The sequence below is a fragment of the Xenopus laevis genome, chromosome 7L, assembly GCF_017654675.1.
Source record: "Xenopus laevis strain J_2021 chromosome 7L, Xenopus_laevis_v10.1, whole genome shotgun sequence".
Classification (NCBI taxonomy): Eukaryota; Metazoa; Chordata; class Amphibia; order Anura; family Pipidae; genus Xenopus; species Xenopus laevis.
In genome coordinates this window covers 20,655,850-20,671,665 of record NC_054383.1, presented here as the reverse complement: position 1 = coordinate 20,671,665, position 15,816 = coordinate 20,655,850, and the positions used below count along the sequence as shown (strand labels likewise).

At 37.2% G+C, this 15,816-nt stretch overlaps 1 protein-coding gene across 1 annotated transcript in view; it reads left to right on the top strand.

Annotated features, from left to right (window-relative positions):
- The window catches only part of btaf1.L (B-TFIID TATA-box binding protein associated factor 1 L homeolog), a 58,949-nt gene that overhangs the window by 8,516 nt on the left and 34,617 nt on the right, over positions 1 to 15,816 (top strand). The window contains exons 3-14 of the mRNA XM_018225191.2: positions 1,073 to 1,187; positions 1,597 to 1,743; positions 3,620 to 3,777; positions 5,293 to 5,420; positions 6,675 to 6,804; positions 8,565 to 8,633; positions 9,764 to 9,853; positions 10,850 to 10,945; positions 13,099 to 13,275; positions 14,021 to 14,161; positions 14,335 to 14,459; positions 15,192 to 15,312. Of these exons, the coding sequence (XP_018080680.1) occupies positions 1,073 to 1,187; positions 1,597 to 1,743; positions 3,620 to 3,777; positions 5,293 to 5,420; positions 6,675 to 6,804; positions 8,565 to 8,633; positions 9,764 to 9,853; positions 10,850 to 10,945; positions 13,099 to 13,275; positions 14,021 to 14,161; positions 14,335 to 14,459; positions 15,192 to 15,312 (1,497 nt within the window). The remainder of the gene's footprint in view (positions 1 to 1,072; positions 1,188 to 1,596; positions 1,744 to 3,619; positions 3,778 to 5,292; positions 5,421 to 6,674; positions 6,805 to 8,564; positions 8,634 to 9,763; positions 9,854 to 10,849; positions 10,946 to 13,098; positions 13,276 to 14,020; positions 14,162 to 14,334; positions 14,460 to 15,191; positions 15,313 to 15,816) is intronic.

Sequence of the window (15,816 nt, the reverse complement as noted above, 5' to 3'; positions counted from 1 at the left end):
TTAGAAAGTTTCTTTCAGTATGATGAAGCTTAATATTAAATTTTCATTTTCGCCATAGTTCCCCTTTAAGAAGAAACATACTGATTCTCCCAGGTAGGTTTGTCTTCAGGTTGGCCAGATATTGCATGACGGCCTCTGTTTCCAAGCAGTGTCACAGATGCCCAGTTGCATTGAGATTAGGACTTTGACTGGGCCATTGTTATTGTTGTGAAATATGTTTTGTGGCTGTTTATCCCAAGGACTTGGACATCTGGTTAAAATAGAAAGTATAGATGGTGCACAATACAGTGAAATACTACTACTAAGGCTAGTGTCACACATGGTGTTTATGCTGGGGGAGAAAATACAGTTGTGCTGCCTGGCAGATTTTATATTTCATTTTGAAATCTGAAATGGGGCTATAGACATATTGTCAGTTTCACAGCTGCCCGATCCATGTGACTTGTGCTTTGATAAACTTCAGTCACTCTTTGCTGCTGTACTGCAAGATGAAGTGATATCACCCCCTCCCCTTCACCCCCAGCAGCCTAACAAGGAATGTGGTGTGGTAGGGAGCTGCTATCTGATTACCTTCCCATTGTTCTATCACCTTTTCAACCTTTCTCCTACGGCGAACTTTGAAAGTCAAATTCAAGCTGAAGACTTGAAACAAAAAAGCCAAGGGGAAGTAAGCCTTACCTATCATTAAAGCTATTTTGGGGGGAAATAATTATTAAAACAACTTGGTGTTACTGGTTCTTTAATTGAGGTTATTCTACTTCCCAGAAGGCTGCTGACTTTTCAGTGTTCTGCAGTAATTTCACTGAAATGCAATATTTTCAATAACATCCCTCCTCAGCATATTTGCCCTTTCATGAGTGGGAGCTGTCATTGAAAGCTTTCTCCAAGGAGGATATTTGAGAAGGCATCACAACTGATGGTGCTGTTGATATTCTGCGGAGACTGTCATCCCTAGGCACACAAGATAGCAGCAGTTTCTTCTTTCTTCATTTCTGGCATCTATTTTGGCAAGTGCAAATGTGTCTGTGAGCCTGTCTATCACTATTGTAACTTGGAGATATACTGTATTAAGGTTTTAGTTTACCTGAGGAGTCCAAATTGGGATACGCGCATTGCTGCAGGGCAAGCCGTGGAAGCAATTGTGAAAAATATTCCTGAGTGGAATCCAGCCACAAGGTTAAAGAAAGGTAATGTCTTCTATTATGCTCCTACCTTTTCCTTTTTCTCCCCTTTAAAATAATAAACTACTCTTTATAGTATCGGCAGTAAAATTTAATTTAAGAATCTTAAAATGCATACAATTTACAAGCAAGGTTAAAAACTATTGATGTTTTTTTAATTGCAACTGAAAGCAGTATCTATTTTCCTGTTTGGTGGTTATCATTCTTAAAATAATATGGTTAAATGTTGCTGCTGCATTGTTTACAGTAGTGCACAGACTTTTATGAACACAGACCCTGATTTCAATAGCAACTACATTTACAAATGTCAGTATACCAAAACATTTGTTTTTCCTGCAGTTCCCCTGTAACTCTAATGTATACGTTGAGTACAATTATTTGGATTTTGTATGTAATCAATTTTTCCATTTTGTAGAACCGGGTGTGGAATGTTCGAATGAGGAATCTTCTCCTTTTGATCGCCTTAGTTTTGATCGGTTTGATATTTCCAGGTTATTAAAACATGGGGCTTCTCTTCTGGGCTCAGCTGGTGCTGAGTTTGAAGTCCAAGATGACAAAACAGGTATTGCATTTTCACTTTCTTAGACAGTCTTCCTTTAAGTCTGTAGGGTTTTTTATTTATTTATATTTTTGCATATATCTATCCTTGTCATTTTATCCTTGTAGGAAAATATGAACAATTGAGTGCAACTGCACTGAGATCTGCTTTTAAACCATATATAAACAATTGCCCTTCCAGTTGGTATAGACTTCTGAAGTGAAGCTACAGCTCTTTGTGAGAGGTGTGCACAGGATTTTAGTTTGGCAACTTTTTTTTTTTTAGAATTTTAATAATACAAGGTGGATTGTCTATCAGTGGTGAAACTTTGGGGGCACGATAAAGGGCCCAAAGCTTTTGCTATGGGTTTGGGAAAGTGCAGTTTAAAGGCCATTAAGAAGCATTTGAGAAGAATATGTATTTCCTATTTTATACTCTAGACAACTTAGCTTGAAATACATTTTAGTTGAGCCCTCTGTTTCCATATATTCCTGCTTCTTGAAGAAAACATGACTACAGATTAATCTTGCTTGCAGTGAGATTCATCTAATTGCGGAGACTATCTAAAAAAAAATTCTTGGAAGCAAAAAGGAATGCAGGCAATTATTTTGTATGTATATTGACAGCATATGCGCAATACTAATACAGGTATGGGATCCGTTATCCGGAAACCCATTAACCAGAATGCTCCAATTTACAGAATTGCTAACTTTTTGCTGCTTTCAAATGGGCGTCACTGACCCCTTCTAAAAAACAAATGCTCTGTAAGGCTACAAATGTATTGTTATTGCTACTCTTTATTCATCTTTCTATTCAGGGCCTCCTCCTATTCATATCCCAGTTTCTTATTCAAATCGGTGCATGATTGCTAGGGTAATTTGGACCCTAACTACCAGATTGCTGAAAATGTAAATTGAACAGCTGCTGAATAAAAAGCCAAATAACTCAAACCTTTAAAGGGGTTGTTCACCTTCCAAAAATGTTTTCAGATTGTTCCCCAGAAATAGACTTTTTTCAAATACTTTCCATTATTTATTTTTTACTGTTTTTGCAAAATCTGTTTAATTTTGAATGTTCCTGTCTCTGGTGTTTGAGCTGCCACTTGGTCTATGCTGCTGCCTGTGTGCTGAAGGTGTGAGCAATCGACACGTACTGGAATGTAGGGACGCACCGCTCTCGCATACTACTTTATGGCTGAAGGTGTCAATAGACATACTGACGTGACTGTACAGTGAACTAAAGATAGCAGTGCATCACTACGTGCCAGTATGTGTGCTTCAGCACACAGGCAGCAGTATAGACCAAGTGGCAGATCATTTCACTAATGTGCCCAAATATTTAAACGAGTTAAATAATGTTAATGGTTCAAAGAATGGTTGGCCCCCACACATTTTCACCTCGCCAAATCTGACCCTCATTGCAAAAAGTTTGGACACCCCTGGTTTAAAGGGTCGGCGACCCCCCCCTCCCAGAGCTGAAGGTAAAAAGGCACTTTACAGTTTAATATTCGATAAACGGTGACACATAGAAAATAAAAAGTAATTGGAAAAAGCTATTTCTGGTAATCTATTGGGAAAACAACTAGTTGTTTGAAGGTATAGAACAACCCCTTTAAATAAAAAAAATGAAAACTAATTGCAAACTGTCTCAAAATATTGCTCAAAGGTGGGCAACCCCTTTAATGTTTACATGATTTTCTAGTACATTTAAGGTATGAAGATCCAAATTATGGAAAGCTTTGTTATGCAGAAAACCCCAGGTCCCGAGCATTCTAGATAACCGGTCCCATACCTGTACCTAACTTGCTGGCTGCACACATTGATAATTGGCTGTGGTATCCAGCACTTTGTTTTGTTTATTTTTTTACAAAGCGTAATACAATTTTTTTTCTCTTTTAAAGGGGAGGTTGATCCTAAAGAAAGGATAGCTCGACAAAGAAAGCTGTTACAGAGAAAACTTGGCCTTGATATGGGAGCTGCAATAGGCATGAGTACTGAAGAACTTTTTAATGACGAAGACTTGGATTATATGCCAACTACTGCACTTCTAAGTAAACCTGTAAGTAAGCCCTGCAAGCATTATAGATGCAAAAAGAGACGCTAGTTTGTGCATGAAAAAATATTTATTTATGTGGAGTTGTATTGACATGAGCTTTAGTACTAGAGTTCTATTTCCTTGTTTTTGTGTACTTTAATTAGAAATGTAAACAGTCCTGTTGTGGTTACAGACTATAACATAGCCAGTCAGATGCTCTAGTAAAATTTAAATTTGCTTAAATCACAACTTGCATAGAAAGACCTTGGGTAGCAAATACATGATAGAAATAAAATATTAAAGCGGAGACTGTCATCAGTACTTTCATAATATTTATAATTTTTCTCTAATCTAAAGACTTTTTCAACAACTAAACCTACTATTAAAGGAGGGCTTCTTAACTTTTTTGGGAATTAGTCTGGCAACTAGTTTTGCAACCCAAGAACTACCTTGTGGTCGGTTACACACTTCGAGGCCCATTTATCAGAGGTCTAATTTCAAATTCATGTGTCTTTTTTTAAATTCGGATATACTCACAATTCGAAAAAATTTGAACGGCTAATATTCGATCGAATGGTTCCGAACCATATTCAATTCGTACGAATCCTTTTTTTTTCTCCCAAAAAGAAACTTGAATGTCAGGAAGGCTATAAACCTCTCCAAATTCCTCAACTGACCTCTGCCATTGACTTGTACAGGAACTTGGCAGGTGTTAGGTGGCAAATATTCAAATTAGGACTGTTTCCATGGTCGAGATGTGATAAATGTGCATTTGAATTTACATTTGAGTAAGAGAATTAAATTTCTTGTGTGTATTTTGACACTGGAAAATTCTAATTTACTATTCGACCCGTTACATCTCCCCCCTCATGTTAAGTGGTGTTGTCTATGTTAGAAATAGACTTCACTGTATGCAAGATCATGGAGACCCGTCCTAAGCAGATGAGAGGGATACATTATTTAGTCCTGATCTATAGCTTAATAAATAATGTGTTAAAGAATTTATTTTTATGAGCCAGTTGCATTTATAAATGGTTTATCATGTTAGATGGTTGCATTTTTTTTTGTCTACAGTAGTATTCTCTCCAAAATCATCAACAAGGAATTTGGGGGGGGGGGGGGGGGGGGGGAAGTGTGCTGTTTTTTTTTTCTAAATTACACTTACACATAAAATAATTCACTCTAGCTATATACAGATATTGGGGCGTGTTCTCTACAATGCTCAGGACCTGGAGTTTTCCAGATAAGGGATTTTTATGAAATTTGGATCTTCTTAATTTAAGTCTTCCAATGAATCCTTTTAACTTCAAACCGAATTATTGATTGCCTCCTATAATCAAATTCTATTGGACTCTACCTCAGGATCAAGTTCAAGTTTTTTTGCTCAAAATAGAATCTATGGGATATGGCCTTCCTGTAATACAGAGGTTATAGGATAACTGATCATATACTTGTACAACTGTCAACCAATGCATTCACAATGCTTGTAAAACAGGCTGTATAAATACATTAATTGTGTTTGTTTTATTTTTAATACAGGCAGCAGAGTTCATAGATTCAGAATTTCTTCCGGGAATGAGTAACCGGCAAAAAAATAAGGCTAAACGAATGGCAAAATTGATTGCAAAGCAAAGATCTAGAGATACCATTGAGACCAACGAAAAAAGGCAAGTTTGTTTTTTGTTTTTTTGTTTTTTGGGGTTTTTTTATTGTTTTTTTATATTAATCATCCAAACAAAACTATTTAAAGCTTTGTAGTAACATTATGGTATTCAGCACACTGTAGTAAACTTGGGATCCACGTGCACAAGCCACAGGTAAAAATGTCTATACAAAAGGCATCCTACTTCTATTGTTGTCATTGTGCAATATCTATGTTCCTACTGCTTTGTGTGAGTTTATTATCGCAGCCTGGGCAGCAGTCATTTTCCTTTACCTGCATCCAGACTGGGGATCTGTAACTTAAGGCTTTATGTTCCGGTTTCAAAATTCCCCTGCTTAAAGGGATAATGTCATGCGGAAAAAATATTTTTTTTCAAAATGAATCAGTTAATAGTGCTGCTCCAGCAAAATTCTGCACTGAAATCCATTTCTCAAAAGAGCAAACAGATGTTTTTATATTAAATTTTGAAATCTGACATGGGGCTAGACATATTGTCAATTTCCCAGCTGCCCCAAGTCATGTGACTTGTGCTCTGATAAACTCCAATCACTCTTTACTGCTGTACTGCAAGTTAGTGATACCACCCCTCCCCTTTTTCCCCCAGCAGCCAAACAAAAGAACAGTGGGAAGGTAACCAGATAGCAGCTCCCTAACACAAGATAACAGCTGCCTGGTAGATCTAAGAACAATACTCAATAGTAAAAACCCATGTCCCACTGAGACACATTCAGTTACATTGAGAAGGAAAAACAGCAGCCTGCCAGAAAGCATTTCTCTCCTAAAGTGCAGGCACAAGTCACATGACTGGGGCAGCTGGGAAATTGACAAAATGTCCAGCCCCATCTCAGATTTCAAAACTGAATTAAAAAAAAATAAATCTGTTTGCTCTTTTGAGAAATGGATTTCAGTGCAGAATTCTGCTGCAGTAGCACTATTAACTGATAGTGTTTTGAAAAAAACATGTTTTCCGATGACAGGATCCCTTTAACTTCTGGTTTAGTGGAGACCCTGAAACAAGGTGCAATGGGAGGTTAGAGGAGCACATGAAAGGTCAAAGGGGTGGAATGAGAGAATAAAGAAAAGAGCAAGAAAAAGAACTTAAGAATAGACTGGAGAGAATATAGCTTTGGTGGAGTGGGGACACTATACATTTTATGGTTGACTGTTATAAATACACTAACATTATTTGAAATTAATGTACTATCCCCACCATCATCACTGTTCTCCCCCTCGTTATCTTTGAATTTTTAATTTATAGCAGTGACAGTACAGATGGGGAGCCAGAAGAAAAACGGCGAAAAGTAACAAATGTCGTAATCAACCAGCCAGCAACCGACTCCAAAGTGTTGATTGATAACGTACCTGACAATTCTTCACCTTATGATGAGGTACAGTGTTGGTGTGGATTATTTCTGTGTGTGTGGTGCTGTGTGTCAGTTATACAAGAACCCGATATTTAAATCCTGTGAGCACAATATAGCTACCCAAGAACTATTTTTTATTTATTTATTTTTTTGTTTTGATATATGCTGTTTAAACATTTTCTTACTAGTCCATTTCCACATCCTCCTTCGATTTGGGCTGGGCTCAGATATACATAGTACTGGAATTGTTTTGCTCATTCATACTTGTCTATAGTTGTCTGTGATCAGCAGCAATTGCACCCTCATACAATATCTCATGATCCATGGAATCTATGGAAAGCCTACATCAGATCTCCACTCTATGGTCATTATCCCAGATAACCTTTAATTCAAATATTGGACAGCCCCAGGGAAATACCTTTGTATTCAATGCTTGTCCCATTATGGATACATTTTGGGCAGAGGTAGAAAACTTTATGGAAGAAAGTTTGTTTATAGCAAATGTTAAATTCCACCCCCCCCACCTTGACTTGTCTTTAAAGGAATACTGTCATGGGAAAACATGATTATTTTTTTTTTTTTTTCTCCAAAACACATCAGTTAATGCTGCTCCAGCAGACTTCTGCGCTGAAATTCAATTCTCAAAAGAGCAATACTCGATTTTGAAATCTGACATGGGGCTAGACATATTGTCAGTTTCCCAGCTGCCCCGGTCATATGACTTGTGCCTGCACTTTAAGATGGAACTACTTTCTGGCAGGCTGTTATTTCTCCTACTAAATGTAACTGAATCAGTGGGACTTGGCTTTTACTATTGAGTGTTGTTTTTAGATCTACCAGGGAGCTGTTATCTTGTGTTAGGCAGCTGTTATCTCATTACTTTCCCACTGTTCTGTTTGGCTGCTGGGGGGGGGGGCGAAGGGAGGGGGTGATATCACTCCAACTTGCAGTAAAGAGTGATTGAAGTTTATCAGAGCTCAAGTCACATGACTTGGGGCTGCTGGGAAATTGACAATATGTCTAGCCCCATGTCAGATTTCAAAATTTTTCAAAATTGAAAAAAATCTGATCTTTTGAAAAATGGATTTCAGTGCAGAATTTTGCTGGATGCATTTTGAAAAAAACATGTTTTCCCGTGACAGTATCCCTTTAAGGATTTAATTCTGTGTAGCAAATTAATCCTTTTTAAAACTGCTACTTTTTCTATTTGTAAGGTGGCAGGGTTTGCTTCAGTTACCCAGTCCCACCTACCCTTGCATGTTGGGAAGTGCCTGCTAAGGATCGGGGCACACGCTCAGATTTGGGGAGATAAGTCACCTAGCGACAAATCTCCTCTTCTTCGGGCGACTAATCTCCCCAAACTGCCTACCGCCGGCTAAAATGTAAATCGCAGACGGAATGGCACTCTGAGTGCTTTGTTTTCCAAAGTTGCCTAACTCTCCACTTCAGCGTGATTGGACAAATTTGATAAAGCAATTTTGCATACCTCAAGATGCTCCTTTTGTAATAACTATGTATGCAATTTCATCCCTTCTGCCTTGCTCTTCTTATTTTAGCAATGGCAAATTGAATACAAAAAAAAAATGGCATTATCAACTTTGGACATAGGACTTGTATTGCCTGTTCAATGGTTTACAGCTTGTCTTCAACTTTGACTCGCAAGAAGTTATAAGCGTGACATTGTTAAAAAGCTGCTTGTGTTACAAGATCGTTACTGGAGAAAAGCAAATTGATGCATTATTAACCATGGGCTGACGGCTTCTTTCATTTTTTACTTTGTTTAGATAAATGAGTGGCCCCTTGAAAGTTTTTGTGAAGAACTTTGTAATGATCTATTTAATCCTTCTTGGGAGGTAAGTTTGCCTTCTAAAGCAATAGATATATATTATCATTTTTTTTTTTTTTTTTGTAAGTAAATTATTTATTTTATTGCTCTTGGGGGGGATACTATTTTAGCCTCTGGTTACAAATGCAGTCAATGGCTGTGGCTGGCTTGGGCTTAATTTAATGTGACCTAAACCGTGTTGGGCTTTTTTTTTTTTTAAGGGAATGGCCTGCTTAGCTGCTGGGCAGTACAGGTATAGGATCCGTTATCTGGAAACCCATTATTCAAAAAACTCTGAATTACAGAAAGGCCATCTCACATAGACTCTATTTTATCCAAATAATCCAAATACCGGTATTTAAAAATGATTTCCCTTTTCTCTGTAGTAATAAAACAGTATCTTGTACTTGATCCCAACTAAGATATAATTAATCCTTATTGCAAGAAAAAACAGCCTATTGGGTTTATTTAATGTTTACATGATTTTCTAGTAGACTTAAGGCACAAAGATCCAAACTACGGAAAGATCTGTTACCCGGAAAACCAAGCATTCTGGATAACTGGTCCTATACCTGTACTAGGTTATACATTCGATATTCTCTGGCTCCTCTCGCACATGTGGCCTTTTCCTTAAATGCAAGGCTGGATTTAAAGTACATGAGATTTGTGCTGGATTTACAGTATTATTAAAGACTTTGTTAGAATATAATATTTGTCTTGTCTCATAGAGCTGCCAAGAGTACTGGGGCACAGTAATTGCTGATAGGATGAAAAATTTAAATACTGTCTGGTAACCAATCAGTGGAAAACAAGAGTTGCCAAGCAGGAAGTAGTGTTCTATTGTTAGACATCCAGTCACCCCAGCCTTTATACATTACATTAGTTACAACTAACTATATTACAAACATTTTTGATTTTGCACAGCCTATCTATTTAACCAGTTTTTACAGTTCCTTTAAGGATTGTTTGTTAATTTTGAGCAGTCTTACGTGGATGAGGGTGCTGGGTCAAAGCATTTGTATAAAGTTTAAAAGGGCCCGCAATCCAAAGCGAGTGAACCAGATCGGAACTGTGAATCGGTGAACTGGTTCACTGGCTTTGGAGTGCAGTAAAATTTTAACAAATTTAATTTATTTCTATATGCTTGTTTTTATTTAGGTACGCCATGGTGCTGGCACAGGTGTCAGGGAAATCCTCAAAGCTCATGGCAGAAGCGGAGGTAAAATTTCAGATTGCACACTTGAAGAGGTAAATTGCCAATCCGAATATTTTAATTTGTCAGGACTGTTGGTGGCCTTTCGTTGGTTATATTTGCCTCCCAATCTGTCCAGGTGCACCATAGACTTTAATTTAAGGTCTTATCTGTTATGACAACTTGTGTTCATAGTGTGCAATCAATGGGGGGCTTTTAAATTCATGGAGGTAGTTCTTTTAATTAGGGATGCACCAAATCCAGGATTGTGCCTTTTCCAGCAGGATTCGGCCAAATTCTTGTGCATGGCCGAACCAAATCCAAATTTGCATATGTAAATTAGGTGTGGGAAGGGAAATTGCGTGACTATGTCACAAAAAGAAGTAAAAACATTTTTCCCCACCTTTTCCTTTCCCACCACTAATTTGCATATGCAAATTAGGATTCCGCTTCGGTATTCAGCAGGATTTTTCACTATGGATTTGGCCGAATTCCAAAAAGTGGATTTGGTGCATTCCTACTTTTAATGCTCTAAAATAAAAAAAATATAAAAATATCTTGTACGGACTTCTAGCGTGTTAACAAAAATGAACATTTATTATACGTTCCCAGATATAGCGATTTTAAATGCAGTTTTCTAGCTTTGCTGTATCTAGTGACCTGTGGCAAAATGAATGGGATTCAAAGTATTATGCTGGTAATATAGGTGATAACCATTGGCCAATTTGGTGATGTTTCCAGTGCCATCACTACTTGCCATCAAATATATACCACTGGGCTTAAAAAATGTAAAAGGTAGTGTTGACTCTTAATACATATCTGCCCTGGCGTGTACAGTATTATGTATGTAGCAATATGTTGGCGCTCTAAATGTTAATTGCAACTTTCTGATAAACAAAACATTATTTTGTCTGTATTTATATGGAACTTTGGAGCTAGTAGACCTCAGATCTTAGACTTAATTTAGATGTAATTTAAAAAGGCAATGGGTCTCCTGTTTGGTTTTGACAGGAAAAAAAGATTATGTAGTTTTACTTTCTCTTTCTCAACAGATGGAGCAGCAACATCAGGATTGGCTTGAGGACTTAGCTATTCGTCTCCTGTGTGTCTTTGCATTAGACCGATTTGGGGATTTTGTCTCGGATGAAGTAAGCACTAACCAGGTTTTCTCGCCTTTGTATACTTGCCAAAAATGTTGTTCTGATTCAACCCTTAAGCATAGAAAGTTTATCATTTTCGTTAGCCCCCTATACAGTTGTAATTGTATGGTCCTCTTTATTTATTTTTTTTTAAAAGCGGTTTCAGAGATATTTTTAACTTTAGACACTTTTCTACTGTTAGGCAGGCATGTCTCAGCAGCTCTCCAAGGGCAAAGAATGTAAATGACCTTAAAGGGATACTGTCATGGGAAAAAAAAAATTTTTCAAAATGAATCCGTTAATAGTGCTGCTCCAGCAGAATTCTGCACTGAAATCCATTTCTCAAAAGAGCAAACAGATTTTTTTTATATTCAAATTTGAAATCTGACATGGGGCTAGACATATTGTCAATTTCCCAGCTGCCCCAAGTCATGTGACTTGTGCTCTGATAAACTAAAATCACTCTTTACTGCTGTACCGTAAGTTAGAGTGATATCACCCCCTCCCTTTTTCCCCCCAGCAGCCAAACAAAAGAACAATGGGAAGGTAACCAGATAGCAGCTCCATAACACAAGATAACGGCTCCCTGGTAGATCTAAGAACAGCACTCAATAGTAAAATCCCATGTTCCACTGAGACACATTCAGTTACATTGAGAAGGAAAAACAGCAGCCTGCCAGAAAGCATTACTCTCCTAAAGTGCAGGCACAAGTCACATGACTGGGGCAGCTGGGAAATTGACAAAATGTCTAGCACCATGTCAGATTTTAAAATTGAATATAAAAAAATCTGTTTGTTCTTTTGAGAAATGGATTTCAGTGCAGAATTCTGCTGGAGCAGGACTATTAAATGATTGATTTTGAAAACATTTTTTTTCCCCATGACGGTATCCCTTTAACCTATCTATGCTTTTCCTGTATTCAGTTAGACGTAGGATTAATACCAGACCAGAGTATTAGCAGTCTAATAATGCACATCTTTCAGAAATTGCTGAAAATAGAAAACTTGCTATATTAAAGTGCTCAGAAAAACACGGTTTATGTCAATAAAAATTGAGTTTTGATTTCGTTCTATACATTCCACTGTATTTCTAAAAGGAAGAAGTGCCTTAGTTCCTCTGGAATTGCAAGAACATCTGCTATTAAGTCTTCTTATTTTGAAAATACAGTTTAAAAAAGGTTGTTTACCTTTAAATTAACTTAGTATGCTGTAGAGAGATTCTGAGGCAAATTGCAATTGGTCTTCATTTCTTTGATTTTTTTTTTTTTTTTCCCATTACTTCCAAAAATAAAGAGCCGTGGAACAGAAAGCTATCTGGTTGCTAAGGTTCAGTTCAACATGGTAACCAGGTAGTGGTTGAATAAGACTGGAATATGGATAGGAGAGGGCCTGAATAGAAAGAATTCATAAAATGGTATCCTTGCAGAGCAATAGTTTTGGGTAAATTCATAATCTATAACAAATGAAGACCCATTTATAAGTTGCAGAGAATTTGCCTTTCTATAACGTACTAAAAGTTGACTTAAAAGTGAACTACCCATTTGTACAATACAGAAGCCAATTCACCATTGCACTGGTAATGTTTTACTGCTTAAAGCAGAACGAAAGTTTAAAACTAAGCTTTATCAGAAAGGTCAATATAAATACACCAGTAAACCCTCAAAGTAATGCTGCTCTGAGTCCTCTGTCAGCATTTCTTTCATTCTATTGTGTACACATGGGCTTCTGTATCAGACTTCCTGTTTCAGCATGAACCTCCAGGGCTTGAGCATGCTCAGTTTGCTCCTCAGTTCCTCTCCCCTCCCTGCTGTAATCGGAGCCCAGAGCTATGAGTGAGCAGGGAGAGACTCTGGCAGGAAGTGATGTCAAACCAAGCTAATATGGCAGCTGCTATCCTAAACAAACAAAAAGCTTCTAGAGTTTATGGGTATGGTACAGAATTCTACAGAATAAATAGTGTACTATTGTGGCTAAGCTATTGGCAATAAACTGCTTTGGTAGCTTTCCTTCTCCTTTAATGTAATTGTGCTTTTAGATTTAAAATGCATTCTCCACACTGGAACAAATGTAGAAATCCTTTCTGCCAGAAAGTTCTGCGTTCTCCAGCTGGCCTAATAAAGAACCCCAAGTTTGTTTTGCTTAAAGTTTGTTACTTTCTTTAGGTTGTTGCCCCTGTGCGGGAAACTTGTGCTCAGACACTGGGCGTTGTTCTTAAACACATGAATGAAAATGGTGTGCACAACACTGTTAAGATTCTGCTGAAGCTACTAAATCAGGAGCAATGGGAAGTGAGACACGGAGGATTGCTAGGAATTAAGTATGCTTTAGCTATTCGGCAGGTGAGTAACCGTTTTGCCTTTCTGCAGTTCAGATAACTTTCATTTTCAGTTAATGGGCTGTAGAGCAAATCTCAGATTTGCTATTCAGGAAAGCGAATAGACTATAATGTCTTGCTCTGAATTACAGGTATGGGACCCGTTATCCAGAATGTTTGGGACCTGGGGTTTTCAGATAATGGATCTTTCTGTAATTTGGATCTTTATCCTTAATTCTATTAGGAAACCATTTAAACATTAAATAAACCCAATAGGCTGGTTTTGCCTCCAATAAAGATAATTATATCTTAGTTTGGAACAAGTACAAGCTACTGTCTTATTACTGAGAAAAAGAATCCCTTTTTTTTTTTTTTACATTTGGATTTGGAAAAAATGGGGTCTATGGGAGATGGCATTTCCGTAATTTAGAGCTCTCTGGATAACTGGTTTCCGGATAACTGATCCCATACCTGTACTAGGGTTCAGTGGAATGCATGTGTACTTTAGACTGTGTTCTAACAAGCAGGGCCTTCTTTACCCTTTGTATTGGTCACTTTTTGTTGCTGTGCTTTGTAAATAGTAATACAGCTTAATTCTTTAAACTTGTTTCCCAGAAAATTTTTACTTTATTCAATTTTGTAAAATTTCTATTATATAGATTGCTTAATACTTTTTTTTTTTTTATTTTTAGTTAATGACATAAGTTAATAACTGCAGCATATCTAGTGTCATGTCCGTACTGAACTATTACTTTATGACTGTCTTGCAGGATTTAATTAATACTTTATTACCTAAAGCGCTGCCAGCAATAGTTGAAGGTCTGCAGGACCTTGATGATGATGTACGTGCTGTTGCTGCTGCATCCCTAGTGCCTGTCGTGGACAGCCTTGTCAAACTGCAGTTTAAGCAGGTAATGACTATTGCCTAATAATGGAAGAGGCATTTTCACCGGTCCTTCTTAATGGTCTGGAATGTGAATTAGTATAAACACTCAAGCTACAATTTTAACCAGTTTAGCATCTTCTGTAACAAGAAGATGTTACTTGGCTACTATAGTTTTTTGTTTTTTTGTCTTTTTTTTAGGTACCATTCATAATAAGCACACTGTGGGATGCTCTGCTGGAGTTGGATGATCTGACAGCATCTACCAATAGCATCATGACTCTACTCTCCTCACTTTTAATGTATCCTCAGGTTCAGCAATGCAAGTGAGTATTGCTATCAATTATTTCTTCCTACAGAGACTGCATGGTTAAAGCACATATAACTTTGAGAAAGGCCTCAGGGCGGCCGAAACATCATTCAGTAGCTTGTATTGGAAAAAAAAAAAAGTTTTTCTTTTTAAGTCCTGAGCGTGCGGACTCTAAAGTTTTTGTTACATTTACTTGATTCTGCACCCAGGCACACTATTCTTTTTGAGAGTGCTGGCACGAGAGTGGATAATGGAAGCATCCCTACAGGTATAGGATCCATTATCCAGAAATTTTCAAAGTATAAGAAGGTAGCCTCCCATAGGCACCATTTTAATCCTTTACCATTTTTAAAAATGATTCCCTTTTTCTCTATAATAATGACAGTACCTTGTACTTGAACCCAACTAAGATATGGGTTAAGATAGATACATCCTTATTGGAGGTAAAACAATTGTATTGGGTTTAATAAATTATTCCGGAAAACTCCAGGTCGCAAGCATTCTGGATAACAGGTTATGTATGTACGAGCGGCAACTAGAAATGATTTTAAACTGGTCAAACTTGCAATGGGTTAATTTAACTCAAAATTTAAGGCGTAAAACTAAATGCCTAATATAAATAATCCAACTGGTGTTTGCTAGCAGCTACTTGGTTGTAAGACATATAAGCTGAAAGCACTGCATAATGATGATTAAAAGTGAGGGACCTTGAATGTAAACTTGTTATCTTTATTCATTTTCCTTTTAGTGTTCAGCAGTCACTTACAGTCTTGGTTCCAAGAGTATGGCCTTTTTTACGCCACACAATATCTTCTGTTCGAAAGGCAGCATTGGAAACGTTATGCACTTTATTATCAACGCAGGATCAGGTAAATTATTCCGGTCCTTTGCTATCCTTCCTTTCATGTCCATCATTAAGTAAAGTGAATTCTGGAGCAATTGTACATATTATTGTAGTGAAACATCTGTAAAAGCTCTCAAGTGTATAAGGTATTTTCCACTCTTCACTTTATGAGGTGCAGTCTGAAGGCCCTGACTGTTAATATTGCAAGGATGCTGAACATCAAGGCTGATGCAGTAACTTCATTATATAAAATGCAGACACTTTTGTAGACAAACTTTGTGTATTTTCTTCTTTGGTTTATTTTTTTTAATTCTTTTTTGTAAGGTTAAGGTCGCTTAGGACAGATTCATCAAAATGTTAGATTAGAGGTTACCACCGAAAAACTTGATCACTTTTCAATCATTCCTATGGGATTTTTAGAAACGGATTAATCAAATGGTGAGCTCTAACTTTCTCCCATTGATAAATACATTTCTTAACATCCCATAGAAATAAATAGAAAGTGAGTGAGTTTTTCTGTGGTAACGGC